The sequence below is a fragment of the Lissotriton helveticus genome, chromosome 3_1 (genome assembly GCF_964261635.1).
Source record: "Lissotriton helveticus chromosome 3_1, aLisHel1.1, whole genome shotgun sequence".
Taxonomy (NCBI): domain Eukaryota; kingdom Metazoa; phylum Chordata; class Amphibia; order Caudata; family Salamandridae; genus Lissotriton; species Lissotriton helveticus.
Window position 1 is genome coordinate 2,105,521,680 of NC_136061.1, and position 27,036 is coordinate 2,105,548,715.

At 47.8% G+C, this 27,036-nt stretch overlaps 1 protein-coding gene across 1 annotated transcript in view; it reads left to right on the forward strand.

Annotated features, from left to right (window-relative positions):
- The first annotated feature begins 5,175 nt into the window (after nt 1-5,175).
- LOC144824148 (ras and EF-hand domain-containing protein-like) overlaps nt 5,176-27,036 on the forward strand; it is a 304,543-nt gene continuing 282,682 nt past the window's right edge. The window contains exon 1 of the mRNA XM_078683278.1: nt 5,176-5,767. Within this exon, the coding sequence (XP_078539404.1) occupies nt 5,451-5,767 (317 nt within the window). The 5' untranslated portion in view covers nt 5,176-5,450. The remainder of the gene's footprint in view (nt 5,768-27,036) is intronic.

Sequence of the window (27,036 nt, forward strand, 5' to 3'; positions counted from 1 at the left end):
CTACACGGCCCCCTTTGCAAGACTCAAATTACAACTTGTGCACATAAAACTTCCGCAGTCGCTTTCATGTAAAAATAATGTCCTCAGTTGTTTAAGGAAAACAATTACAACTCTTCCACATTTAAAAAAAATAAAATAGGAAAAACTGCCCTACACTTACCTCTGTTCCACGGTTTACTGCTGCACACTTCCTACCCCTTGCTACCATCGGCAGGTTAACAGTTCAGGTGATCCCCCAATCCATGAGCTACCACAATCTCTAATTTAACGTTTTTTAACTTGATTTTGCCCCGATCCTCAGTTGCATCGCGGGTTGGGTAACTTACTCTTGAAGATGGAGTGGGGCTTGATTGGCAGCAGTGAGGTCTCTGGTGAGGGATAGAAGTAAAGTGCGTGTGTAAGGTTGGACTGGTGTCTTACTGCAGCCATAGTGACATGTGCCCTTGAGGTTTCTCGAACGTGTGCAGTGCTAGGGAGCCGGGGGGATTACAGCCGCAGGCCCCCGGTTTCTTTTTGACCACTTGTTTTGTCTGCTGCAACCAATCCTGGTGCTGCTTCCATGTTGTTTACTAACATTAGAAGCCTTTGCAATGCAATAGGCCTCGCAGTTACAAGAGTTTCAGCTATTGGCATTGTAAATAACAATGCCTTTTATTTATGTTTTTAAAACAAAAACAAAAATAAAAGGCATTATTATTTGCAATGTCAATAGCTCAAACGCGTAAATGCGAGACCTATTGCATTGCAAATGCTTGTTATTTTATGAAAATGGGTAAGTGGGTTACTGCTTTTAAGACAGGGATGCTTTTGTTGCTGGCTGTACATAAATTGTAATCCTTCTAATATAGCTCTTTGGAGTCTGAAGGAAATGTGGCTCCTACACCTTGTAACCTGCACTGTCTTATGTAACACATCCTTTATATTGATGTACACACATATGATTTATTGTCAATGTATAATCTGTACATGTGATGTAAAGCACTTTGACACCCTGCATTGGGATGAGTGGTGCTAAAGTGCTATAAATTAAATACAATTTGAAAATTGGTATTGAAATTGTTATTTGTGTAAATACTGGGGCGACCATCAGATCTGACATTCTTACAGCGTATGCATATCACTTATATACAGGGACTGAACAAAGTCAAAAGTATTCCTCTCTTAAATACCTGTGAAGTGATAAGATGTGAGCCTTTGTTTCCCCTCCATTGCATCTAGGGGTGAGGCTCCCGATAGCTCCCAGCCAGGATACTCCAACAAAAAGAGGCCTCATGGCCCCTTAACTCTGGCTTTTGTTACGGGCAAAGCTGGAATCTGACAAACCTCTTTCCTGCCTGCACGTGTCAGCTCAGAACAAAAGCAGACAATGTGCAGGCAGTGCTAAAAGTGTCCCAGTGTCAGAAAATTACACCACGACAAGTTCAGCATATGTGAATGCCAGAGAAGTAGGAAAGGAATGTGGCACTTCTCTGAAATTGGCCAGTTTTGCAGCAAGGTAGATGGCGCCTACCTGCATCTACCCTCGACTCAAGCCCTACCTGGATGGAACTGGATTACCAACTGAGAGCACAGCTCAGATGACTACATTAAATAGGAGGGTGGGGCAGGGGCTGGAGAGAAGCCTTTCAGTGCAATTGTCATTGTGTGCATGAGCACCATTTCCCCCACCACAACATTCTATGTTTGTGTGGGTTGGCACATTGCATAATTGACAATGCATGTGTGTGTGTAATAAAATGGGTGATGTTGGTATATGTTGGAGAGCTATTGTGAGTGTGATATCAGAAACAAAAAAAGCCAGACTATTGGTTTTACCAGTTCTTGTACAAAATGTTAATGTGGTGGTCAGGGATCTCATAAGCGAGCTGCACTCTCTTGCTTTCTGCAATTTGGTGGCTGCTATGACAAATTTTACTGGGGCTGCTTTTGCTACCCAACTCAACGCTGGCCTCAGTGCCAGATTGACCATTTATCCCATTGTGCATTTTCCCGGGCGGCTGGAGCCAGTGAAGGCTGGTTTTTGAGAGTGGAAAGCTGCTGTCTATTTCTCCAGCTCCTGAGATTAATGGAAGCAGAAAAAAATAATATGAGTGTCAGACAAGAATGGTTTGGGTACTTTTGCATGGACTGCTTTTGGTCCCCAGTACGGCCCTCCCTGGTCTGTTAGTGTGTCTCAACCAGCCAAAGTGCGACTGATCTGGGAATATACGGACTGGCCCGGCTGTCGCAATGCCAGTCAAGTCTGTTCTTTCACACATTTTGATGCATCCTGTATGCATGTTGCCCTAGAGTGACCAACAGGAAAAGTAGCATGCAGGCAGGCTGGGCCATTCATGACTGGAGCTTTGCGCTGGACACCGGTGAGCAACGTCAGAGTCCACAACCAAACAGCAGCACGTTCCATGTCTTCCCCTCTGCTCCTTGAATCGTGCAAGCAGGAAATCGGAACATCTACAGCCTGATTCATCAAGCTAAATTGCACTTGCAAAGGGCAAAATTCTCAGAATCTTGCCTTTTGCGAGTGCAATTTTTGCATTTGGGATTCATCAACCCAAATGCAAAAATCGCTATTAAAGAATTCGCACATTTGCGAAGAATTGCATTTAAGGAATCTCTATTTCAGATTCCTTAAATGCAATTCATGAATCATTTTAAAATTGCGAAATTGCAATTTTGGGCCGCTATTTACCGAGAGGTCAGACCTCGTGGTAAATAGCAAAAACTTAGAAAAATGCATTTAAATGCATTTTTCTAAGTTGCATGTTACACACACACATGTCCTTTGGACATGTGTGTGCGCAACACCAATGTAGATTACATTTCAGGGGTGCTACAGGGTGTCCTTTGGACACCCCTGCACCCTTGAAATCGCATCCTTATTTGCGATTAGCTAATTGCTAATCGCAAATAAGAAATAACTCCCCATTCATTCCTATGGGCCTGTGGGCCCATAGGAATGTATGGGGAGTTATTCCTTATTTGCGATTAGCAATTAGCTAATCGCAAATAAGGAACATGTAGGAATCGCAATATTTTTTGCAATTCCAACATGAATCCTGTTTTGCAAGTCCTTAATAGCGATTCCTTATGAATCGCTATTAGGGGCTCGCAAAACGGGAGATTGATGAATCAGGCTGCTAATCTCGTGGCTGTGGGAGTTTGGAGCTGGCCATTTGCGTAGGTGCTACACGAGGGCCAGCCCACACATTTTCTTTACGCACACAGTGGAGCGTGCTGGTTACAAGTGTAACGAGTCTGAGGAGACTGAAGGGGTGCGCCGAGGGTGACGCTGGTGCTGTGTGGTGCCCGCGGGACGGGAGTGTGGGAGTGAGAAGTTCCACGGATGAAGGACTCAGTCACACAGGAGACATCCAGGCGCAGAGAGCGAAGCTTCGAGCATTCCCAACACCATTGCACACAGCTGGAAACTAGGCACAAGTCACAACAATATGGTGTGCTGGTGTGACGTCAGTCAGTTGACCTGGGTGGACTGGGGGAGACGGGTCAACAGCAGGGACAGTTCAGGGGCGCTCACTTTGGTCTGTGAGAGTTAAAGAAAATATAACTTGTTTACTTGCTTACTTGCTTGTAGTGACATTGCACTGCTTTGCGTTCTGCTTGTTGTGTATTTTGCTGTGTCTTTTTTTCATGCAGACCTGCTGTGCTGTTCTCAAAATGTGGCTGATATTTCTAGAAGGCTTATTTGAACCTGGGTGATAAGTGCTAACTGGCAGTGTTTGGTGCGAGCCTGCATGGTGCTGTGTGGCCACAAATGGGATTTATGCATGGTTCTTGTGTTGGAAATTATTCAGGTGTTTATCTTAGTCCACGTGCATATGGAATACGTGCTACTGTTTGGCCTTGACACAGTGACTGTACAGTTTTGTCCTGTGATTGCCATTTAGAGAATGCGCTATGATACCACAAAAATGGAGGTTGGTGCCATACAAATGTGAGTAACACAACAATTGAATGATCCCTTCTAGACCAGAAATGTACATCTTAGATTAAAGGCCATATTGCGGCATTAAGCCTTTCAATGACGTTTAGAGACCAGTATTGACCCCAGCTGCCACTGCAACCACCTGCATGCTTGACAAGCTGTCACCGTGAGAGTGAAAGCGTTCTGCTCAAACGCCGCGAGCGCGGACAGGAGATGTACGAACGCATGCACAACTCCTGTCCTCTGCACACGAGCGTGCACATGTTCTGTCCCCCTTTTCAGCTCTGAAATGTATGTGTCTGTCTTGTATAGTTGCAGCGCTCAATGAAACTGAAAGCTAAATCAAGCGCGCGGTGGGAGAGTGTGAAAGCTAACGTCGCTAGAGAGGAGACGCCATGCGCATGCACATCTCCTGTCCGGGCACGCAGATGTCCTGTCCCCCTTCGCCCACCAAACCGACAACAATAGTCTCGCCAAAGCGTGTAGCGCATGCGCTGCATCGCTAGGCGAGACCTAAAAAGCAAGAGAGCTGGTCAGGATTTGATTTGGGTATCAGGTGCTAGGTGTCTAGTCCATCAACAACGAGGTACTTTCACATAATACGGCAAATGACTGTGTGGCGTTATTTTTAAGCCATACCGCCATTGATCATGTGCTTGGGTAGCAAAATACAACAATTGTTAGGGTTCAATGAGGCCCTAGGGGACTTTGGGTCTCGGTGCTACTGAACCTGCTGCACCACCGGTAGCTACTCCGTAAATATTGCTTGCCTCACTTCATTCAAGCTGCCCCCGACTCGGGTATGAATGATGCGATAACTGAGCTCTGTGGACAGGCAGAGGTGAGAGGGCAGAGGTGAGATGAAAGTCGAGAGTAGAGCATCTATCCGGCCGGGAGGGGTGGGCAGGGCTGTTTCGGGTGGAAAGGTGGAGGGGGCGGGCTTGAAATGGGCGGAGGAGAGAGAGGGCGGGGTGGGAGACTGAAGGAATGAAGAAAGAGGTGCTAGTGGAAACCGCGGAACAGGGCTGGAGGAGCAGGGTTGAGGAAGGGCTAAAGAGAAGGGGAGGGCAGAGAGAGTGGTAGCGGGGAGTGGAGCAGAGAGGGCGGAAGGACAGGTGTGCGCCGCCCCGGGACAGGCAGGGCTGGGAGCACCGGCCGGCAGGTGACAGCTCTCGCAGCCCGTGTGCGGTGATTCATCCGCGTGGTTTCGGCGAGAGGAGCCCTGGGGAGCGCTGCCTGTGGTGGAAAAGAGGGTCTCTCGGGCAGAGTGTCCCACCGCAGCTCCCGGACCAGGGCTGGATCAGAGACCCCCGAGGGTGGGACCCCTGGCTCTGCCTCTCTGCGCTCTCCAGTGAGTGAACACGCTCCTTCTCAGGAGTTTGGCAGACTCGCCCCCCGGACCAGGGCTGGATCTGAGACCCCCGAGGGTGGGACCCCTGCCTCTGCGCTGTCCAGTGAGTGAGCGCGCTCCTTCTCCGGACCTTGGCAGACTCGCCCCCCGGCTCCCATGGGGTCCAGCGAGGAGGTGTCCAGCCCGGAGCTGCGCCGCCTCTTCCTGGCCTGCGACGTGAACCGCTCGGGGCTGGTGGAGTTCGAGGACTTCTCCACCGTGTGCCGGGAGCTGGGGGTCAGCCCCCGCCTGGTGCGGCCGCTCTTCAGCAAGCTGGACGTGGACCGCGACGGCGCCATCGACTTCCAGGACTTCTCGGCGCGCTTCCAGGAGGTGTCCGAGACCCTGGACCTGGCCTCCTTCGGCTCGCAGGGCATCAGCGCCTGGGGGGAGTTCGAGGAGCGCCTGGGGGGCGAGGTGCACGAGCTGCCAAGGTAAGGAGAGCGCCTGCAGAGGACCATCGCTACCGGGGCACTGGTGCAATAGAATTGATTCTATAGGTGCATAGTACGGTATGTCTGTGAGCAACAGGTGCAGCGGGAATCGCAGCGTGACACTCTGGCAAAATACCGCAAGTCGTGCGTGAGGGACAAGTGCTGCGCCTAGTGCTAAGAGCATAGTGTACCGCAAGTGCTGCTTCCGCTGTCCGCGGGTGGCATTACCACATGCATAACACACCGCATATGTCCACATTGTATCAGGTCAGCTGTCAGCAAAGGTGCAAATGTTGAGTGGAGAGAATGCAGGGTGTCTACATTCTCTCCACGTAACATTATCACTTGCAAAATACCACGCGCTGTGAGTGACAGGAGTTACGCCTAGCGCTAAGAGCAAAGCACATCAGAGGAGCACACATTGTGTCGGTAGGTACGTGTACAACAGGTAGAGTGATGCAACTTCCTAGTACATGCATGCCTCCAGAAACAGATCTTCCATAGAGGCTCCCGGCTTTCAGGGGAGACACAATTGTACAGGGGGATGGTGTTATTCAATGACACCCCCGTGGGATACGCATGTAACGTGTGTGGGTAAAGACCACCCAGTATGGGCCGCACGCTAAGAGACTGGAGGGGCAGCAGTGTCAATCATCTGCACAGCTCATCAGTGACCCACATGGTAAAAGGAAGCACCATAAATACACCGAACAAGTAGTGGCAGGTCATGCTGTCTGCCTCCGTGGTTACCTGGTGTGATACAGTAGTGTTTGTGTAATGTCTACTTTTCCTCTTCTGCTTCTGTCCCTTGGCCTTTTCAATTGGTTTTTAAATGTACTTCCAGTACTCCTGTAAGTTGCCCCTTTCTGAACTCCTTCCACCCTAACAAGTCTTCTTCAGATGCCTTTGGAGCAAACCACGGCAATGCTGGAGTGTGCGCACCCCTCCTACGCCGTGCTTAGGTACCTTAGTTATTGAATTGCCATGAATGTATGATCCCTCTGATGACACTCTAGGTTTATACCATCTGCATGAACTCGCATAGCTCCCTCCCAACTAATGATCACACCCAACTCCTAATTTATCACCACACAGAAACTGGAGTAAACGAATGCAATGTTGTTCCGGACAGCAAGAGACTAATCTCAATAAGCATCAATAATCACTGGATGATTAACTACTAACTTTAGGTTCAAGGGTAACGTGCTACCCAGCATAAAGCACTTCAACGCCTTTTCAGAGGTATTAAATACTACCTAAATGCAATTACAATAAACACAATATATTTCTAGTTAGCCTGACACACCTCTCCTTAACACTGTCTATAACTCATCTTTAACACGCTGGGGCTGTGACATCCGGAAAAGGGCGAGTATAATTTAGTGTACCATAGCTGCATTTTGTTTCCATTTAGTCCAGTAATAATAAATGCCTTTTTGGATTAGACAAACATTGTATTGTAATTTCATTTATATAGCGCTTACTACCCCTGACGAGGCGTCGAAGCGCTTTTTCAGAGAGGAGCACGCTACTCCGGGACCCATAGAGGATTAGTGTTGAATTAGTTTAGTGAAACATGCAAGTACATTTTAAGTGGTGGATAGGTTAGTCAGTTATTTGGATTCGGAAAGATAGCAGAATCTTGAAGCACGCTACTCCAGAAACGCATAAAGGATTAGTGGTGAATTAGTATGATGAAATATGAAAGTAATTTGAGTGGTGAATATTAGTCAGTTATTTGGAGTGAGAAGGGTAGCGGAGGGATAAAAGGGAAGAAAGGTTTGCATTCATGTAGCACCTGTTACCCCTGATGGGTGTTGAGGCACTTTTCTGGCGAGTAGGACGCTACTCTGGAACCCATAAAGAATTGGTGTTGAAAAAATGAGTATAGTGAAGTATGAAGTAATTTGAGTGGTGGATATGGTATTCAGTTATTTGGATAGAGAAGGGTAGGTTACGGGATAGAAGAGGGAAAGAGGTTTGTATTTGCTACCCCTTGATGGGGTTTGAGGTGCTTCATTGGTGAGTAGCACGCTACTCTGAAACCCATAAAGGATTAGTGGTGAATTAGTGTAGGGAGTTTAGCCTCCCTTAGATGACGTAGGATGTGGAGGAAGAAGTTTAGATACCGGTCTGGCATGCTCCAGTAGTCTCACCGGCCTCAGCTCAACTTTTCTTCTCTGGATGGACAAGTCTTTTTGGAGATCGAGAGCAAAGATTGAAGAATGTAAAAGGCTAGGGCACTCAAAGTGTAAGACCTTCACAATCTGCGTTTTTCACAGTGTAAGACATTCACACCTTCACACTCTGCGGCTTCCACCGTTTAAGACCATTACAGGTTCACATTCTGCAGAACTCACAGTGTAAGACACGACCTCATACTCTGCGGCACTCACAGTGTAAGACATTCACAGCCTGACACTCTGCAGCACTCACAGTATAAGACATTCACAGCCTCACACTCTGCAGCTCTCACAGTGTAAGACATGCACAGCCTCACACACTGCGGCATTCACAGTGTAAGACATTCACAGCCTCACACTCTGCGGCACTCACAGTGTAAGACATGCACAGCCTTACACTCTGCGGCACTCACAGTGTAAGGCATTCCCAGCCTTACACTCGACGGAACTCACAGTATAAGCCATTCACAGCCTTACACTCTGCGGCACTCACAGTGTAAGACATTCACAGCCTGACACTCTGCAGCACTCACAGTATAAGACATTCACAGCCTCACACTCTGCAGCTCTCACAGTGTAAGACATGCACAGCCTCACACACTGCGGCATTCACAGTGTAAGACATTCACAGCCTCACACTCTGCGGCACTCACAGTGTAAGACATGCACAGCCTTACACTCTGCGGCACTCACAGTGTAAGGCATTCCCAGCCTTACACTCGACGGAACTCACAGTATAAGCCATTTACAGCCTTACACTCTGCGGCACTCACAGTGTAAGGCATTCCCAGCCTTACACTCGACGGAACTCACAGTATAAGCCATTCACAGCCTTACACTCTGTGGCACTCACAGTGTAAGACATTCACAGCCTCACACACTGCGGCATTCACAGTATAAGACATTCACAGCCTCACACTCTGCAGCTCTCACAGTGTAAGACATGCACAGCCTCACACACTGCGGCATTCACAGTGTAAGACATTCACAGCCTCACACTCTGCGGCACTCACAGTGTAAGACATGCACAGCCTTACACTCTGCGGCACTCACAGTGTAAGGCATTCCCAGCCTTACACTCGACGGAACTCACAGTATAAGCCATTTACAGCCTTACACTCTGCGGCACTGACAGTGTAAGACATGCACAGCCTCACACACTGCGGCATTCACAGTGTAAGACATTCACAGCCTCACACTCTGCGGCATTCACAGTGTAAGGCATTCCCAGCCTTACACTCGATGGAACTCACAGTATAAGCCATTCACAGCCTTACACTCTGTGGCACTCACAGTGTAAGACATTCATAGCCTCACACTCTGCGGCACTCACAGTGTAAGACAGTTACAGCCTCACACTCTGCGGCACTCACAGTGTAAGACATTCACAGCCTCACACTCTGCGGCACTCACAGTGTAAGGCATTCCCAGCCTTACACTCGACGGAACTCACAGTATAAGCCATTCACAGCCTTACACTCTGTGGCACTCACAGTGTAAGACATTCACAGCCTCACACTCTGCAGCATTCACAGTGTAAGACATTCACAGTGTAAGACAGTTACAGCCTCACACTCTGCGGCACTCACAGTGTAAGACATTCACAGCCTCACACTCTGCGGCACTCACAGTGTAAGGCATTCCCAGCCTTACACTTGACGGAACTCACAGTATAAGCCATTCACAGCCTTACGCTCTGTGGCACTCACAGTGTAAGACATTCACAGCCTCACACTCTGCGGCATTCACAGTGTAAGACATTCACAGCCTCACACTCTGCGGCATTCACAGTGTAAGGCATTCCCAGCCTCACACTCGATGGAACTCACAGTATAAGCCATTCACAGCCTTACACTCTGTGGCACTCACAGTGTAAGACATTCATAGCCTCACACTCTGCGGCACTCACAGTGTAAGACATTCACAGCCTCACACTCTGCGGCACTCACAGTGTAAGACATTCACAGCCTCACACTCTGCGGCACTCACAGTTTAAGACATGCACAGCCTCACACACTGCGGCATTCACAGTGTAAGACATTCACAGCCACACACTCTTTTGACTTGCGTTTGTTATTTGGGTATCTTCTTTTCAAGCCACTTCCCCTTTATAGAGGTATCAAAGCTTCGTTTTGGAATACAATCTGTTGGTGTACAAGGGAGCTGTCATAAGATGTCACTTTGAACCATCTAATGGTTTATTCATCCATTCTTTCACCCATGTACGCATCCTTTCAGTAACCTATTATTTCACATTTCCATACATTTAATCAACTATCCTCAACCCACTCTTCTTTACTTTCTCCTGTGCCTTCCCTTATCCATCCATCATTTTACTCCTCCATTCTTTGCCTCTTCATTACATCATTGATACATCCATCATTTTGTCCGTCCGTCCAGCCGACCGACCGACCATCCATTCTTTCAACTGTGCATCCTTCCAGACTTTGCTCCCTCCTTTCAGCCTTGCATCTATTCTTCTTTTCCAGTCCTTTCCACTCCTTTCCTCTTTTCGTTCATTCCTATTATGCTTTCTTCTGTCCTTCTTCTCACATTTCCTTCCTTCTTTATAACCGTTTCTTCTTCCTTTGAAACCGTCTTTCTTTTTACATTTCCTTTCTCAAATCCTTACGTCTACCCATCTTTCTTTTTCTAACCATATTTTTTCTTTTGTCCATTTCCTTTCCTTTCTTACTTCTTCTTTCTAATTTGTTTTTTTCCTCTCTCTTTCTTTCCCTATTTTCATCATTTCTCTTTCCCTATCTCCTCTAGGCCCTTTGCTCACTTGGCAGCATCGGCCACACACCCCTCAGCTCTGACACAGCTTTTTTTAAGTGTTAGTTATGGCCTTTTGTCTGCAGGCAGAAGACGCAATACACAACTAATCCCAACTTTGGCGACCCCGGCCTCCTAGCCCTTCAGGCCCAGAGTTAGCTCCAGCCCCCAGCGCTAGCGGATAGAGGGAGGTGGAAGGGGGGGGGGGTGATATCGCCCCTGCTCGTGTGCAAGCTGTGACCTACCTCCGGCGTCTACTCCTGCCAAGTGTTTTAAAAGAAAGAGGATGAGCGGCATCCAGTGTCATGACATCGAATCCTGTTCATTCTCCCTCTCAGCTGCGTAAATACAAGTTTATAATATTATCTAACGATAAGGAGCCCTGGCATTCCTGTTCACAGCCGCTCCTGCGTTCATGCATGCCCCCACCACTCTGCCACCATTCGAGAGCGCATTTCATGAGACGGTGTAGTGTCGTCGGTCGCAGCCCAGCTGACAGTCGTGGTCGGGCTCTTGTCGCCCTGAATTTCCTCGGGACAAGTGGAATCCTCAGTAGAAACGCGCTCTTTGCCGACCCTTTATCAGTGCAGTTTCCTTACAAAATCAGCCACGCCTACGAATTTATGCGTCGCGGTTTATATATGTATAAAGTACTGCATGAGCAAAATTACAAAAAACCTTAAACTGTACTGTTGCCTGATCGCTTCCATTTACTCGCAAGCTTCAAACATGGAGCATGAATTATGTTGAGTGTCCCACTTACTCGCACAAATCACTGCCACCAGAGTGGCAAGTCAAGCTGTTAAGTGCAAACAGTGTTATTTTTTAGGTTGTGTTTGTGGGGAGGAAAGGGGTGGATGGATTGTTAGGAGGGTGCGGGTGGATGGATAGGGGGGTGGAAGGATGGATAAAAGAACTAGGGGGACAATGAGTCCGAGACCACCTCTTCCTCATAAAAGTGACAAAGAAGGATGCCTTTGTCTACTGTGGTGAATTCGCACCGAGGTTTACAAGCATCAGGAGTCACGGTTGGCTGCCTGGGGCCTCTTCTGAGTTTTTGAATGGGGCAGTTTCAAATCCACGGCCTGGTGAAACCCAGGCAACAGTGGGTCTCTGAGACCAAGGGTGTCAAAAGGAGCCTGGAGTTGGGAGGCAGCACCTTTGTCCACACTTGTTTACAGTGGGGAGGCAGAGCTAAGCCTGTCGTTGTTGAGGACTGGGTCAAGGCACCTGTTTATATTGGACTTATTTAAACTACTGGTTAGTGAGAATGGTTGAGTGGATGGCTGCACAATCTTTGAAACATTTTTAGGAGTCTGGTCTAAGGGTGAAAAGCTCTCATGTAGACTTCTGAATGTGTGCTTGATGGTGGTTTAGCGGTACAAAAGGGGGTGGTGATGGACGGAGCATATGAACCAATCAAACACTCACACCCAGTCAAAAGATCTGGGTTTGATCAATCACCGTTCTTTAGCCCACTCTGCCACCCCAGTTCAGACATGGCTATATGCAAATCAGCCTGACCCTGTGCCTCAGGGGAACAGTCCAGCCCGAACTGCCAAGCCATGCCTTCCCTGGACCGGAAACAAGCTTCCGAGGACCGGTTTCTTGCATTCCAGCTGTCTTCAGCCCGGCTTGCTTGAATCCAGTGGCAAAGTGAGCAAGGGACTCACGTCTGAGCATACCCTGCCACACTTATGGCGGCCAAAAGCGGTACAAAAGGGGGTGGTGATGGACGGAGCATCTGAACCAATCAAACACTCACACCCAGTCAAAATATCTGGGTTTGATCCATCACCGTTCTTTAGCCCACTCTGCCACCCCAGTTCAGACATGGCTATATGCAAATCAGTCTGACCCTGTGCCTCATGGAAACAGTCCAGCCCGAACTGCCAAGCCATGCCTTCCTTGGACCGGAAACAAGCTTCCAAGGACCGGTTTCTGGCATTCCAGCCATCTTCAGCCCGGCTTGCTTGAATCCAGTGGCAAAGTGAGCAAGGGACTCACGTCTGAGCATACCCTGCCACACTTATGGCGGCCAAAAGCGGTACACAAGGGGTGGTGATGGACGGAGCATCTGACCGCGATCAGTTTCTGTTGCTGATCACTTTCACGCGCGCGCACAGAACTCCCGTCCATGGCTGCACGTCTTGTTTAAACAAACATTACCAGCTTGTTTTTAACAAATAAATTGAGCGCGTGCATTTTGTAATTTTGAATAGTTAGGCAATATTACTAAACATCCCGCCATTTACTTTTAAGGAAAACCACGTGCTCTCTCATCCAAGGCAGGCTCGCGTGGCAATTATACAATTATTTTGTACTTAAAAATACTTTTCCATCTTGTTTTGCGGGGGTAATCACAAGGGTTTTCCGCCACAAAAGAATAACAAGTTTTTGCTACCGTAGCCCATGGAAGAGACTTCACTGGATGATATTTAGTTTTTCCTAGTGCTTGGCGGATGTCTTAGCAAACTGTGAGTTCTGGGGATTCAGCAGAGTGCTTTCCCGGCCGCTTGGAAGTTTGCTTCGCATTGCTAAAAGGTACGTGGGGGTGCTTCTTTCTTACTTCCACAGTGCTTGAACTGTTCAAGATGGGGGAAATGTCGTTTGTGCTCGTTTGTGTTCATTGCGTTTCATTTTGAAGTGTTCAGCTTGCCGTTTTCGTCTGTGAAAAAGCTGAAAGATGTGAGCACATGGACAAGTAAGTGTATGCAGTGTTTACTTTGGGTGAATGTTTAGGAGTCGGGTAAGCACGCATATTAATTTGAAGAACAACAGTGAAATATCTGGCATTATCTCTGTTTAACTTTAGATCCAAAGATGGTCATAAGAATGGATGTTTGATGTGTAAATCCAATTAATATGTACATTTTGTTATTGAGAGTAAATAGATGTTAAAATATCCCAATTGTCCTTTTGGTGATGCAAAGCCAACAGAGTTGGTTGCCCATTGGATTTGCAGAACGTTCATGTTTTCAGTCATGGAATTTCCATTTATTTAAAACTTGTTATGAGGTCATCTTGTCTTATTTGGTTCAACTGAAGCAAAGTGAGACTGTAAATCACAGAATTCTATGGTTATTAAAAAGAAAACCCAGATCTGGAAACAAGGTGTCGTGCTGCTTTGGAGCCATCTGGGAAACCTGGCTCTCTATGTAAATTTAGGAAAGGCCTCTCACAGATGTGTTCAAGTATGTGAAGATTTTCTCTTGACTAATCATTGAAAAGAGTATATTTGATTACTAGCAGGAGTTTTTATTTCTGAGGAAATAATGTCAAGTTCCAGTCAGCAGCATCATGAGAGACGAGAATAAATAAAGGTTTAAACTGCAGGTCCTAGTCTATCTTCATCCTTCAACTTTGTATGCTTAGTGCGTTGTCTGTTGTGTTTTCATATTTACTGTCTAGCTGTCTTTGTAGGTAGGTGCTGACCAAGCAGTTGTAACTCCTCTTTTCCTGAAGTGCATAAAATAAGCTTTATTGAAACTCCGTATTTACATGACTCAATTAGCTTGGCCACTTTAAATTTGTGGCATCGGGTTTGGACTAGGAAAGAAACTCATTTTATGAGGGATATTATTTTAGATTGCCTATCCCAAGACCGATGTAAGAATATATCATGGTTAAGTTACATCACTGGTCTTTTAGAAGATTGCAATCTAAATGTGAATGATATTCGACCAGATTACGTAGGATATATTAGCAAGGTCGAATTAAAAAGGAGATTTTTAAGCGTGAGGGAAGCCCCAAGAGATGAGGCTACAAGATCTAAGAAAACTGTTATATCCTATCTTGAGAGTCCCATTGTTGCGGGCTTACAACCATACCTTGTATTTGTAACGAATGTACAACACAGATTCTACCTAACCAGACTGAGGTTGAGCACACTACACTAACTATTTGCCTTCCCTAAAAGGGGCAAGTGGTGCTCTAAACTTCCGAATTGTACGTGTGACGGTAGGTCCAAACAAACTACCCTCCACTTTTTACTTTTTTGTAAATTTTATATGGATATTAGGAAAATATATCTCCGTTCAATTTTTAAGGTTAATAGCCTGTTCTCCTATAAAATCGCTTTTAATTATTTAAGGAATTTGGAAAAAAATAACAGTATGTAATGGAGTGATTTGTTACATACAGTTGGCAATGAAACAAAGGAATGATTTAGCTTACTTAGAAAAACTGAATTATGAATTAATGTAAGCATATCTGTATTATGGACCTGTATACTTTTTTAGAATCATATCATAATGATGTTTTTAACATTATGTTTGGATAAAACTTAGATTTTGCTTAAAAATGAATAATTGTATTTTATAGTATGCTTTTATGGACATTTTGGATGATCTGAATAAAGCTTGATTTGATTTGAATGGCAATTACCCCAGAGTCCAGGCAGTCTGGGTATGAAAAGTTTATCTAGAACTGCAAGTTTTTTCCAAATTTTAAATGATGTAAAGCAATGGATCTGCCAGTTATCAGTACGCTAAAGATTTTTATTGTTTTGTTATGGGGGGGAGGTGCAGTTTTTGCTGCTCTCATTCTGAATAGCCCGCACCTGCTGCAACACTTTTACCATCCGCAGTCTGTTGGCTAAGTGGTACTCTAACAAACATTTATGGGAGGTTGGGCATTAGTGGTCTAGATGTAGTGGCGCTGGAACAATTTTCAGAGTGGGGGTGCTCCCATCAATGTCACAACACTGTAGTCGTAGGCATTGTGAATAATCCAGCCGTTTAACAGAGAATACGTATAGCTACTAAGCCACACCCATTCAGCATGAGAGTGGTAAGAGTGGTAAATAACTGATGGGACTACATTGTCACAAATATATTACTAAAGCATGGTGTGCTGACATGCTGTCATTAACGGACTGCACATTTTCCATAGAAATAATCATAAATTTCACCTTTACATGCAGTTTTATTGCTTAACCTATTTAGTGCACAAACGATAATGTGTGGAAATTGGGTTTCAGCAAATGTTTATCATTTGCGCATCACCAAATAAAGTGTCTTGAATTGATCCTATTAAAATCTTTTTTTCAATCTCATGCTTTCCTAACTGCTGATATATTTTGATATATGCGTAGAGTTCATTTAGAGTTATTTTAATTTGATTGTGTCTAAGATAAAACTGACATCCTACAGACTTTCCTTTCACTCTCAATTACCCAGCAAGATTGTCAGATACTTTACCTTACAAAGTCCTCTAACTTTGCATTCAGAGAATACCACTACTGAACACCAATGTGAGGAGGATGCAAACCATTCTCAGGCAGCCACAATCCTTGTCAGAGTGAACCACAGAAGTCACTAAATCAACGTGTGCTTAACCCTCTGGTAGGTTGCCACAAAAGCAGTCCAGGTTAAATTCGTGGCAGTGTGCAAAGTCTTTATACAGCACTCAAACAACAATAAAGTGAAAACACAGCACAACTGAAGTCCTAAACCAATTTCGAAAATTAGAGTACATTTTAATAAATTAAAGGCCACAAATGGCTAGAAATACAATCAGTTGAACTGGAATTATAAATTACAAGGCGTTGTTGTGATTTCAGCTTCTGGAATACCACTTTCATACCTAGGGCCAGCCTGTGGGACACCCCTTTGTTTAACACTAAAACTGGTTCTGGTCAGCTTTTCCTTTTCCCCTGGGTTTGGCTCCAGCTTGTCTAGAGAGACAAAAGGTAGGCAGACCCAGGTGTGAGCTGCATGTGCCAGTGACAGGGTAGGCATCTTCTGTAGTCGGGTATGGGCTGGATACAGTCTCAGTCCATCCTGCTTAGTAGATTAACTGTCTGGGATCAATCTACATCACACCACAGGAGAGCTGTTAACAGTCAGGTGACCCTGGACACTGACATAAAGGCACATTTGGCTTAGGCAGGATAATGGCAACTTTCTAAAAGTGATGTTTTCAGAATAATAATTAACAAGCATTGGCATAGCCAATAGGTCTCGCCTTGGGGACCCTAGAAGTGTTTAGTTATACAGCCCAATATCCTTGGTGCAACAACATCAACTGTTGCATGGCTAAACACTTATAAGGTCCCCAAATTCAACTCCGCGTCTGCTCAACAAATGACTCTCTGCAGAACCTATCTGCCCGTTAAAAGAAAATCCACCAGCCCATAGATAACATCACCACTGATACAGGGAGGCTGTTCCTGGAACATTTTCTCCTTGAACTCGCACACTGTAGTCACACGGGCAACAATCAAGCAAAATATTTACACTATTCAGGCATAAAGGTTGAGAAATTACCCAGACTACTGGAGCAAAGTAACGGTATCCGGCTGCACTTACTGTCGCTTCTCTAAAGCACCACCTTTGTGTAAACTACCAGCTTCTAGCTCTTACTAGGCGCTACATGTATACACGAACCACATACTTAATCCAGGCACTACCTTAAAGTTCCACCCTCCTTATCTGTTTGACACTTGATTATTTGATCCCCGCTTTAGCCAGCCCCGGACTCTCCTCTAGGTACATCAAAAATGATACTCTATGGATGCAATATTATTTGTAGTTTATGTGGCCCTCAGTGGAGATATCAGTCATCTGGTATCACTCCTTCAAGTCCTAGCACTGGTGTCCCTGCATGGAACCTGACAACTCTTTCATTAGATAACAAACAAAGTGTTGGGGCGGGAAAGATTTTTTAGTTTGAATTCTATTAAAATGCAAACAACTTCACACAGTGGAGACGGAGACATTTTGTTTTTAAGTTCTTATTTGTTTTGTGCTAACTTTTTTCTTGTACCTCTTTGGGCTTCTAACCTTGAGCCATTGATGGCTTATTTCAGGGGCGGCCGGCAAAGATTGGGGGTGACAGGGCAGGGGGCACAGAGGGGGGAATTGAGGTGTTAAAAAAGAAAACACATTACTTTATTGCCGCGTTTCTGCCGGAACAGGAAGTACCCAAGCTCCCCTAAGCCAATTACAAAGCAGCTGTGTGATTGGTCTGAGCGCCATAGTTTGGCGCTCAGACGGGATCTGGGTCCAGGATGTAATGCAGTCTAGGTGGAGAACATGCAAAGTCGCATGACTGCTTGACAGGCCCAAGTCGGCCGGGCATACATTCATGCGCACTTTACAGAGTGCCTACCACTTCTCTGCTGCTCAGTGATCAGAGCAGCCCCACCAAGCTTGCAGCCGGAAAAAATAAAATAACATTGAGTTATCATTTTACTTTTACTTTATTTACACTGCTGCAAAGCAGTGGGGCAAAGCTCCTCCGCCTTAGTGAATGAGCCATCCCTGCTTTATTTCACTGGCTGGCTCCAACTCACAGCCCTCCCTCCTATTTGAATTGGTGTTAAACCATGGACTTCTGGTAATGCCCTTCCTACTCACGTCATAGCCTGACAAACTTGAGGCAGTAAAGGAGGGCAACTATTACAGTGAGTTTCGATTACACATCCAGCTTGCACAGCTTGAACATGCATAGATAATGGCAGCAGATGCCCCTCCTCTAGCCAGATCCGACTTCCCCATTGTCCCCTCTCCATATGTAACCCCGCAGGCATGAAATGAGCTCCACCGTTTTGCCTTTTGACCCACACCCCACTCTTGTCTGGCCCAGGTATATAGACTGTGTCACTGACATGCACACCCATGCACATCACTCAGCCTGCAAAAACAAAGTGATACCCTGCTATCATCTCTTGAGCCAGGAAGTGCCTAAAGGCAATTCCATATATGGCATCGCACTGTTCAAGTCAAAGGTGAAATCGAACCTCCTAGGATACGAGCTGGAGCTTCAGATATCAATCAAGCTTTGGGTAAACCAATTAAACAAGCGTTGAGTAAGCCAATTGGGTCTTACCTTTGCCAATATAAAAAAGCAAAGAAAAAGCAAGGCACAGCAGCTTACACATATAGTTGCATGCATCATCATTTATGCGCCCATATGCATCATGATGCTGGGCAAGCCCAAGAATGATAACAGAGATGCGTACGTGTCCACCATGCATAAGCACATATGCATTGATGTTGTGACCATTTTTTTAAATTTACCATTCCAAAATATCCGAAAAGTTTAAAATGTTCATCAAAGCACATTTTTAGGTTTCGCCTGCGATGTGCTTGCAAAATCTCTTGTAAAAAAAAAAACTGATGCCGCGCTTTGAGCCCCTCCTATTACTTATCTTTACTTACCATTGGTTAGCTCCAACGTCACTCTATTTCCCTTGCTTCTAATTGGGGAGCGCCATCTTCTTCCCCTTTCTTTTCAGTTCTTCTGGCCTCCCTCTTCAGTTCTTCTGGTCTTCATTGGAGCTCAGATAAAGTACAGGTTTCTGCCTGCTGTCAGTGGCCTCCCACATGCAGAGGGACTTTTTTTCTTATTTCAAACTAGCACTCCATAATAGTGCATGTGTTTTAAGGCTGTCTCCATCTCTCCCCACTGCCTCCTGATCTTGTTACATGCCCTATCCCTCTAAATCCCTCCAGCATTGTCCTTTTATATACCCCCCCTCCCGCTTTGTCCTTACATGCCCCATCCCTTCCACCCCCTCCTGCTTTGTCCTTATATGTACTCTCCCCCTCCCCCTCTCCCACTTCGTCCCTGCATGTACCCTCCCTCCTAACCCCTCCCATTTCATCCTTATAGGTCCCCTTGCCCCACTGTCTGCTTTGTCCTTGTTTGCCCACCACCGGTCCCCGTTCTCAATCTTTGGCACGAGCTGGCCACTTTTTGTTTCTTTGCTTTGGCAGCCATGTATTACCCTCCTGCGATGCCACCCTGGCGGAGGTGTAATTTGGAGCTAAGGCAGCACTGGGAACCATACATTAATATTTAAATGCATATTTTAAGATTGATTATTCTGAATTCATTTTTATGCCCGATGAATACCAAGGTCAGGATAAGCAGAGACAACATTCTAAACTGTCCGATCCAGCTGTTTCCTCCAGCTGTTTCGATAAAACTGCCCCAAACAGCGTCCATCCACCTCCGAAATAAACTCCATCGCAAATACCATTTATTGTGGCAGGCCTCAGTCCTCTTCATTCATGGCGAGTTTAGGCGAATGGGCAGAAGATCAGACAGTGCCCGACTGGTGGAACAAAAAAGCAGGCCTGATTTAAAACAAGCATCGGCAAAAAAATAGGTTTTGCCTACGGAAAATCTATTGGGTTTGTCAATGTCTTTTCACATGTTGCACAACAGTTGATCTGCTGTCCAACATAGATTAAAGTTAAAAAAAATCCCACAAAAATAACTTTCCCACGGTTAATGATGGCCGCGTCATAGCGCTTTTTTATGGCATTATAGTACTTTTTTTTTTACTTTAAATCATGTTGCACAGCAGCTCAACAGCTGTGCAACATGTAAAAAAAATTTTTTTTACGAAGCCGGTAGATTTTTAATAGGCGAAACCTATTGGCTTTGCCAATGCTTATCCTTAAAACTGAGCAGCCAGCGAGTAGATTGCAGTTGCTGGGCCCTTCCAAAAAGGGTAAAAAGAAAACAATGGTGAGCAATGAGGGACGTGTAGGGTACAACAGTGGAGCGGGGTGGGAAGTTAAAAACTAACCACCACCAAGTGATGACAGCACTGAGGAGTGGGTTTAAAGGTGCAATTGAGCAGCTGGGTGGGAGAGGAGTTAAATATTAAGTTAAAACACAGAAGCCGAGTATGACAGGGAGGATGGAAGTAGCAACAGTGAAATGAGCGGGAGATAGATTAGAAACTAAATGCAACTGATTGGCGGCAGAGGTTTAAATAATGCAACAAGCATTGGCAATGCCAGTAGGTCTGACTTTAAAGGAATGAGGTTTGATAATGTGAAGCATTACAATAAAATAGCATAGGTATAAATATGCATTTCTGTGGAAGTAAAGAACTGTACAATAATATTGGTGTAGGTTTAAAAGTCAGGTGACCCTTGCACTGTCAAACCAGGCCTAAAAATACATGTAGGTTAATGGCAGCCCTCCTATCTATGCTGCTGCCTGAGATAAAACAACATCAATTATCTAGCTATGTAAGACACTTTATTGCATTCCAATGCCATGTGTGCCCCTGAAAGTTTAAGCTGGATAAACAATGTTCACATCTGTGTGGGGTGCAAGCACTTTTGTGTAGAAACACACTGCTTCTTCCCAATAAAACCTGTACTCCTGCCTCTCAACATGTCGGCGGAGCCACGGCCCCTCTCTAGTGATGCCACACAATTGCCTGCCGACCACTTCCGAACCCTAAAAAATACAAGTCGAGCAGGATGGAGATGGGTAGGAGATGCGATGGGCGAACTTGGATGGGAGCAATGGGGAGGGGGCGGGTGCTTAATTAGGAAAATGCAACACCCAGTAAAAAGAGAGCAAAAAATCACATGAACTCCAGCTGACAATTTGAAGCAAGAGAAAAAAGTAATTCCCTAATATAGAGCTATTGAAGGGTACAAGACCTCCAATTAAAAGGATGGTTAAGAAGCTGAGCTTGAGGGGATGGACAAACACAAGAAGAGGAAAGAACGCCGTAGTAAAATGCAAGCAAATAAGATTGACAAGAAAAACGTCCAGTGTTAAGCAATGGGCTGAGACAAAGCGCACTCTTCGTACTGTCATTGTTTACAATAGGTCTCTAGGCGAGACCTAAAATGGGACTTCTAATTTGCTGAACTTTTTTTGCACATCTAAGGGCTTTGTTTTTTCCTTTGCTGCTGCACGGTTGCGAAATTCTGCTTCATGCCCTAAAGGTAAATAAAAGCTGCATCAACAAAATCCACTTCCAAAAATAACAGCACACAGCCCTGTATGCAATTATTGATGTGCTCCACTTCTCGGACACATTTTCAACCTGCATCAACAGCAGAATACCAAATCATCCAATGGGGTGTTGTATCCGTTTTCACAGAGACCTAGCTTGTGGTGGGTTTGGATAAATGTGTTTTCTAGGTGCTCACTCATTTTAAAATCCCACTAGACTGCACAAAAGAAAGAAGCACACACAGATTTTTCAGATTTTTTTTTCTAAGAGCGCATTACCGTGACTCACCCTGATTCCGGAACTAGGTTTATTCTCTTCGCTGTATGTTTCCACCCAAGTTGCAGTCACAAGGCTCGTTTATAGACTTGGGAGATACCACGCACAGCAGGTGCAGGGTGGCCCATCACGCAGCCCAGAGGCTCGAGACAGGGCTGTGACGCGCCACTGAGCACTCCCTGCAGACCGCAGCCGCCGGGAGGTCTAATGCTGCCAGACCTGCTGGTCCAGTCTCTGGCGTGGCCCGGAAGCATTCCTGGGACACCTGGTGAGACCCAAGTAGTGCCTGTTTTTTGGGGATGTGGGCCAGAGGGGTTATTCTGCCTCTGTGCACAACTGTCATCTTCAGTGAGTGGCATAACACATGTCAGTGATTTCACAACTATCCTAATCTGGGGTTATGATTTTGTAGGTCTTTGTAGTGTTCTGCTCCGGGGCTACAAATAATCACTGGAGACCACACGTGTACTTCGTTAGTGGTCAGTACACAACAGTGGTCAGTGGCCACAACATTACATTCCTCCTTTACCCTGAAGTGAAACAAATCAACACAACATAACGTTACATTCAAAACATTTAACCAGTCTCTGGAACTTGCACGGGTACATATGGAACAGTCTTACTTTTCTGTAGCCTGGGGTGCCTCTCGAACCCTTTCACCATTTGCATCGGGCCACAAAGTCTCAGTACTTCTGGGATGGTCTTGGCAGGGTCGCAGATCGTACCTGCCTTGGCAGCGTTCACTTGGTGGAGTTGAAACTGGTTCATCAGAGTTCTTTGTCCCAGCTGCTTCTGAGAGATCTTGGGCCGCCGGTGATTCTAGTCCACTTTGGGCCAGAGGGGTTGAATCGGTTCTTGTGTGCTCCTCTTCCTCGCTAGGGCTGTTTCCCTCCGCCGGCCCTCGGGGGTCTTGAGTCGGTTCTGAGGACCATTCTGTGGGGTCAGGGAAGTCCTCGCTCTCTCCACCTGCGATTTTCTTGAAGAACGATACATTTCTTGTAACCCTCTCTCTACCTCTTGCCGCCATGATCATGGTGCCATTAACGTTGATGACCGTTCAGGGGTCAAGTTCGAACGGAAGGCGGAATTTCCCGCCTGGATGGCGGTCTTTCACAAGTACTCGGTCGCCCACTTGGATGGGGCTGTCTGCCGCCCTTCTCCTCCGGGATGCTTCTGTATTGGACCTTGTTCGCTGCTCCATGGATCGGTTGCAAGGAGCAGGGGCCGATGCCCACAATGGATGGTGAGGGACTCCTGTGGTACAGTGCGGTGTCAATCTGTATTCCCGTAGGAATTGGTACAAGGCTAGCTCTAGGTTTTGGCCATCTGCCACTGCGATTTGGACCGTCTTGTTCAGAGTCCTCATCAGCCTCTCAACTTCCCCGTTGGCTTGAAGCCATCTTGGGGTAATTTTCCGATGCTTGATGCGGTGCGATTGTAGGTACTCTGTTATCTCGCAGCCATTAAAAGGGGGTCCATTGTCTGTGCGTAGTATTTCCATGAGGCCATGGGTGGCGATAATCTTTTCTAGCTTGGGGATTACCTCGGAGGCTGCAGTGGAGGGCAGGATCTCAATTTCGGTGTATCTGGAGAAGTCATCTACTACCACGAACATGTACTGCCCACCAGGAAGGCTGCCAAAATCAGCGCTAGCGCGCACCCACGGGGACGTCGGTCCCTCTTCCGTGATCACAGACGCAGGAGGGTTGGGTAGGCTGGTTGCTTGGCACACAGGGCACCGCTGGATGACTTCTTCCACTACCTTGTCGAGCCCGGGAAACCAGAGCTTGCTTTGAAGTCTGTTTTTGGATTTCACAATACCCTGGTGTGAACCGTGGGCCAGGAGGGCAGCTTGCTGGGTAAGTTTGTCAGGCAGCACCAGGCGAGGGCCCCTTAGGAGACATCCTTCCGGAGAGATGGACAGCTTGTCCCGGACTTGGTGGAGAGCTCTCAGGGTCGCTTGGGCGCTCACGGTACGGAAGGACGCTGGGCTCTGGAGTGGCTTCCAGTTTCCTGACTCGATGGCTTGGATGGCGATCTGTAAGCAGTCGTCGTCTTTGGTGGCTTGCGACACGTCTTCAAGGGAGATAGGCAGGGGCCTTGATCTTTCCACTATCAACTTGACGTATTCTTCGGTGGCAATGGCTTCAGCAGCTTCCCCTGCAGTGATCGGGCGGGCGTGTCTTGACAGATAGTCGGCGGGGTTTCGGGTGCCGGGTCGATATTCCACGGAGAAGTGAAATTCTTGTAGTTGGAGGACCCACTTCCCGATGCGAGGGGGGGGCCGTGAAGATGAGCCTTTGAAGAGTGGGACCAGGGGTTTGTGATCCGTGATGACGACAAAAGGGTGTCCATATAGATAGATGTGGAAATGTCGGCACCCCCACAAGATGGCTATGGCCTCCTTCTCGATCTGCGAGTATCGTTGTTCTGTCGCCGTGAGGGTCCTACTCGCATATGCCACCGGTGCCCATTCCCCGCATGCTTGTTGTTGGGCCAGGACGGCTCCCAGCCCGGTCGGGCTTGCATCCACCACGAGCTGTGATTCGTTGCGTGGGTCGAAGTATGCCAGGGTTGTGTCCGCCGACAGCGCTGCTTTGGTCTTCTGGAAGGATTCTTGCTGTTGGGGCCCCACTCCCAGGTGGCTGTAGATTTCGTGAGTTCACGGAGGGGGCCGGTGAGGTCTGATAGATCTTTGATGAACCTCCCACAGTATGTAACCATCCCAAGGAAACTGCGGACAGCAGTCACAGAGGTTGGGGCAGGAGCTTCGTGGATGTCCTTGACTTTGTCGGGGTCAGGTCCCACACCTTGGTCCGAGAACTTGTAGCCAAAGAAGCTGATGTCCTTCCGTAAAAATTCACACTTCCCTTTTGTGAAGGGTTAGACCTCGCTCTTGTAATCTGGCAAAGACAGCTTGTAGCCGCCGGATGTGTTCCTCCAGGGTCGAGGGGTGGACCAGGATGTCGTCGCTTACATTCAACACGCCGTCCAACCCTTGCAAGACATTCTGAATAATGTTCTGGAACACCTCTGCGGCGCTCGATATCCCGAAGTTGAGCCGGGTATATCTCCACAGGCCGGCGTGGGTTGAAAATGTAGTGATCGGGCGTGAGTCTGGGTGCAAAGGAATCTGGTGGTACCCTGATCTCAGGTCCATCTTAGAAAACCACTTCGAGCCTGCCAGCTCACCTATGATGTCGTCTATTGTTGGCGTCAGGTGGCGCTCACGTTTAATGGCAAGGTTGGGGATGCGCATATCAACGCAGATCCGCACCACGTTGGGTTGCTTCGGTATCTTGGCTACCACGATGGGTGACACCCATGGGGTGGGCCCGCTCACCCGTTCGATGATCCCAGCTTGTTCGAGTACCCGCAGCTCTGCTTCCACTTTGGGTTGTAGGTGAAAAGCGATGCGTCGGTGCCTGAGAGCTACTGGGGCGACCGATTGGTCTATGTGGAGACGGATGGCAGGCCCTCTCAAACAGCCAATCCCTTCAAACAGTGAGGCGTGTTCGAACACCAGATGGTCGAGGCTGTGGGCTTGGACGGTGAGCGCAAAGTGTATGAGTCCCTGGTCTTGAGCTGTTCGGCATCCGAGTAAGAAACCGGACCCTTCTTGCGACACATAGATCTTGGTTTGTAGGTGAGCAGAATCATGCGATAGAGACGTTCGGAAGACTCCACACAGGCGTAGGGGCCGACTGGTGCCATCGGCGTATACTTGTACTCGGGTTGGATGGAGTACTGGTGGAGTGTTCAGAGTTTGGTACACGCTGGCCGCCATGAGATTGATGGTTGCTCCGGTGTCAATCAGGGCCGCTACCGCTTGATCTTGCACGTTGACTGTGCACATGGGCTCTGTAGAGGGTGTTGCTGCTAGGGTGTTGAGAATTCGCACAACGTGGACGGACGCTACGTCGGTGTCGTCATTGTCCATGTCGCTGCTGGCGGATGCGTTGTGTAGTGGTTCGAGCTGTCTCACTCTCCTGGGCGGGCCACCCTGCTTTTTCCTCTGCGATGACAGGCACACACTTGCGAAATGGTTGGCCTTTCCACAGGCGCTGCAGATCTTTCCATGAGCTGGACATGCTCCATTGTGAGGAGTTGCTCCTCCGCACCAGGCACAGGTGCGCTCGTGAGAGGAAGTGGCAGGGCTTGGCTTTCCTCATCGTGGTTGTCTCGAGCGTGTCTCCGTGGTATTGGCTTTGATGGCGCACACCGGCTCTACTTTGACTGCGACTGCGGGCTTCGGCTCTGTGTGCGGCTCTAGCTTTCGATAGCTCTTTGGATCGCCCCAACGCTAAGATGTCGCGCATGGACATGTAGTCTGTTTCTAGGACTCGCTCTCGCAGTTTCGAGGAAGCGCAGCCTTGGATGAATTGGGCGCGGATTTCGTCGTCGACATCGGGAAGGGTGCACGTGCTGGCCAACTTCTTTAGCCTCGCATAGAAAACATCCACTGATTCCTCGGGGAGTTGGCGGGCTTGCCGGAGCAGGAATCGTTCATAGTCCGCACTGGCAAATGGTTCGAAATATTCTGTGATGGCGTCGCGCAGCGTGGCGTAGTTCCGGGGTGGGCCACCTTCCGCTACGTCCTTCGAAATGTCGTGGATTGCTTCGCCTCCCAGGTGTAATAGCATCGCGCGTCTCCGCTCAACTGCGACGTCCGCCGCCACGAAGTAGTTCTGCAGGCGTTCCACCCACTTCTTCCATCGAGCTGCCTGCGAAGGTGGCGTGCCCGTGACCGCGAAGGGCTCCAGCGGGGGCACAGCAGCTGTGGCCATTGGTCGAGGTGTGAGGGGACGTCAGCCGGGTTAGCCGGGCCACCAGGTGGTTATTTGCGCTTGGACGCGCGGAGCTGGATTCCCAGGGACCTGTAGAGTCCAAAACAGCGTTGCACACGAGATGCGTGGGGAATGGCAGGCCGGCACACGCGAGATGCGTGGGGCTTGGCAGGGGCCGTGGCGTTGCACACGGGAAGCGTGAGTAACAGCGCCCGCTCAGCGCACGTGGCAGACCCAGCAGCTCAGCGAGCCGGCGCGTGTCCAGGGAGGAGGGCGGGAGCCAGTGGAGGCAGCGGAGGCACCAGGGGCAGCGAAGGCATGCACCTGAGGCTCGTGGAGTCTCCAGGGAGGAGAGGAGGGGGAGGCCGGTGGCAGCAGGCTTCCCTCACAGGAGGTGACCACACGCTGGGCGTCTGAGTGCAGCGGAGGGCCCCTCAGGAGATGGGGCACAAAGCGGTGCACGGCGAAGGAGCCGCCGGTAAGGATGTCCGCCGACGGGGAGCAGGCTCCTGGCAGGGCGCAGCGAGC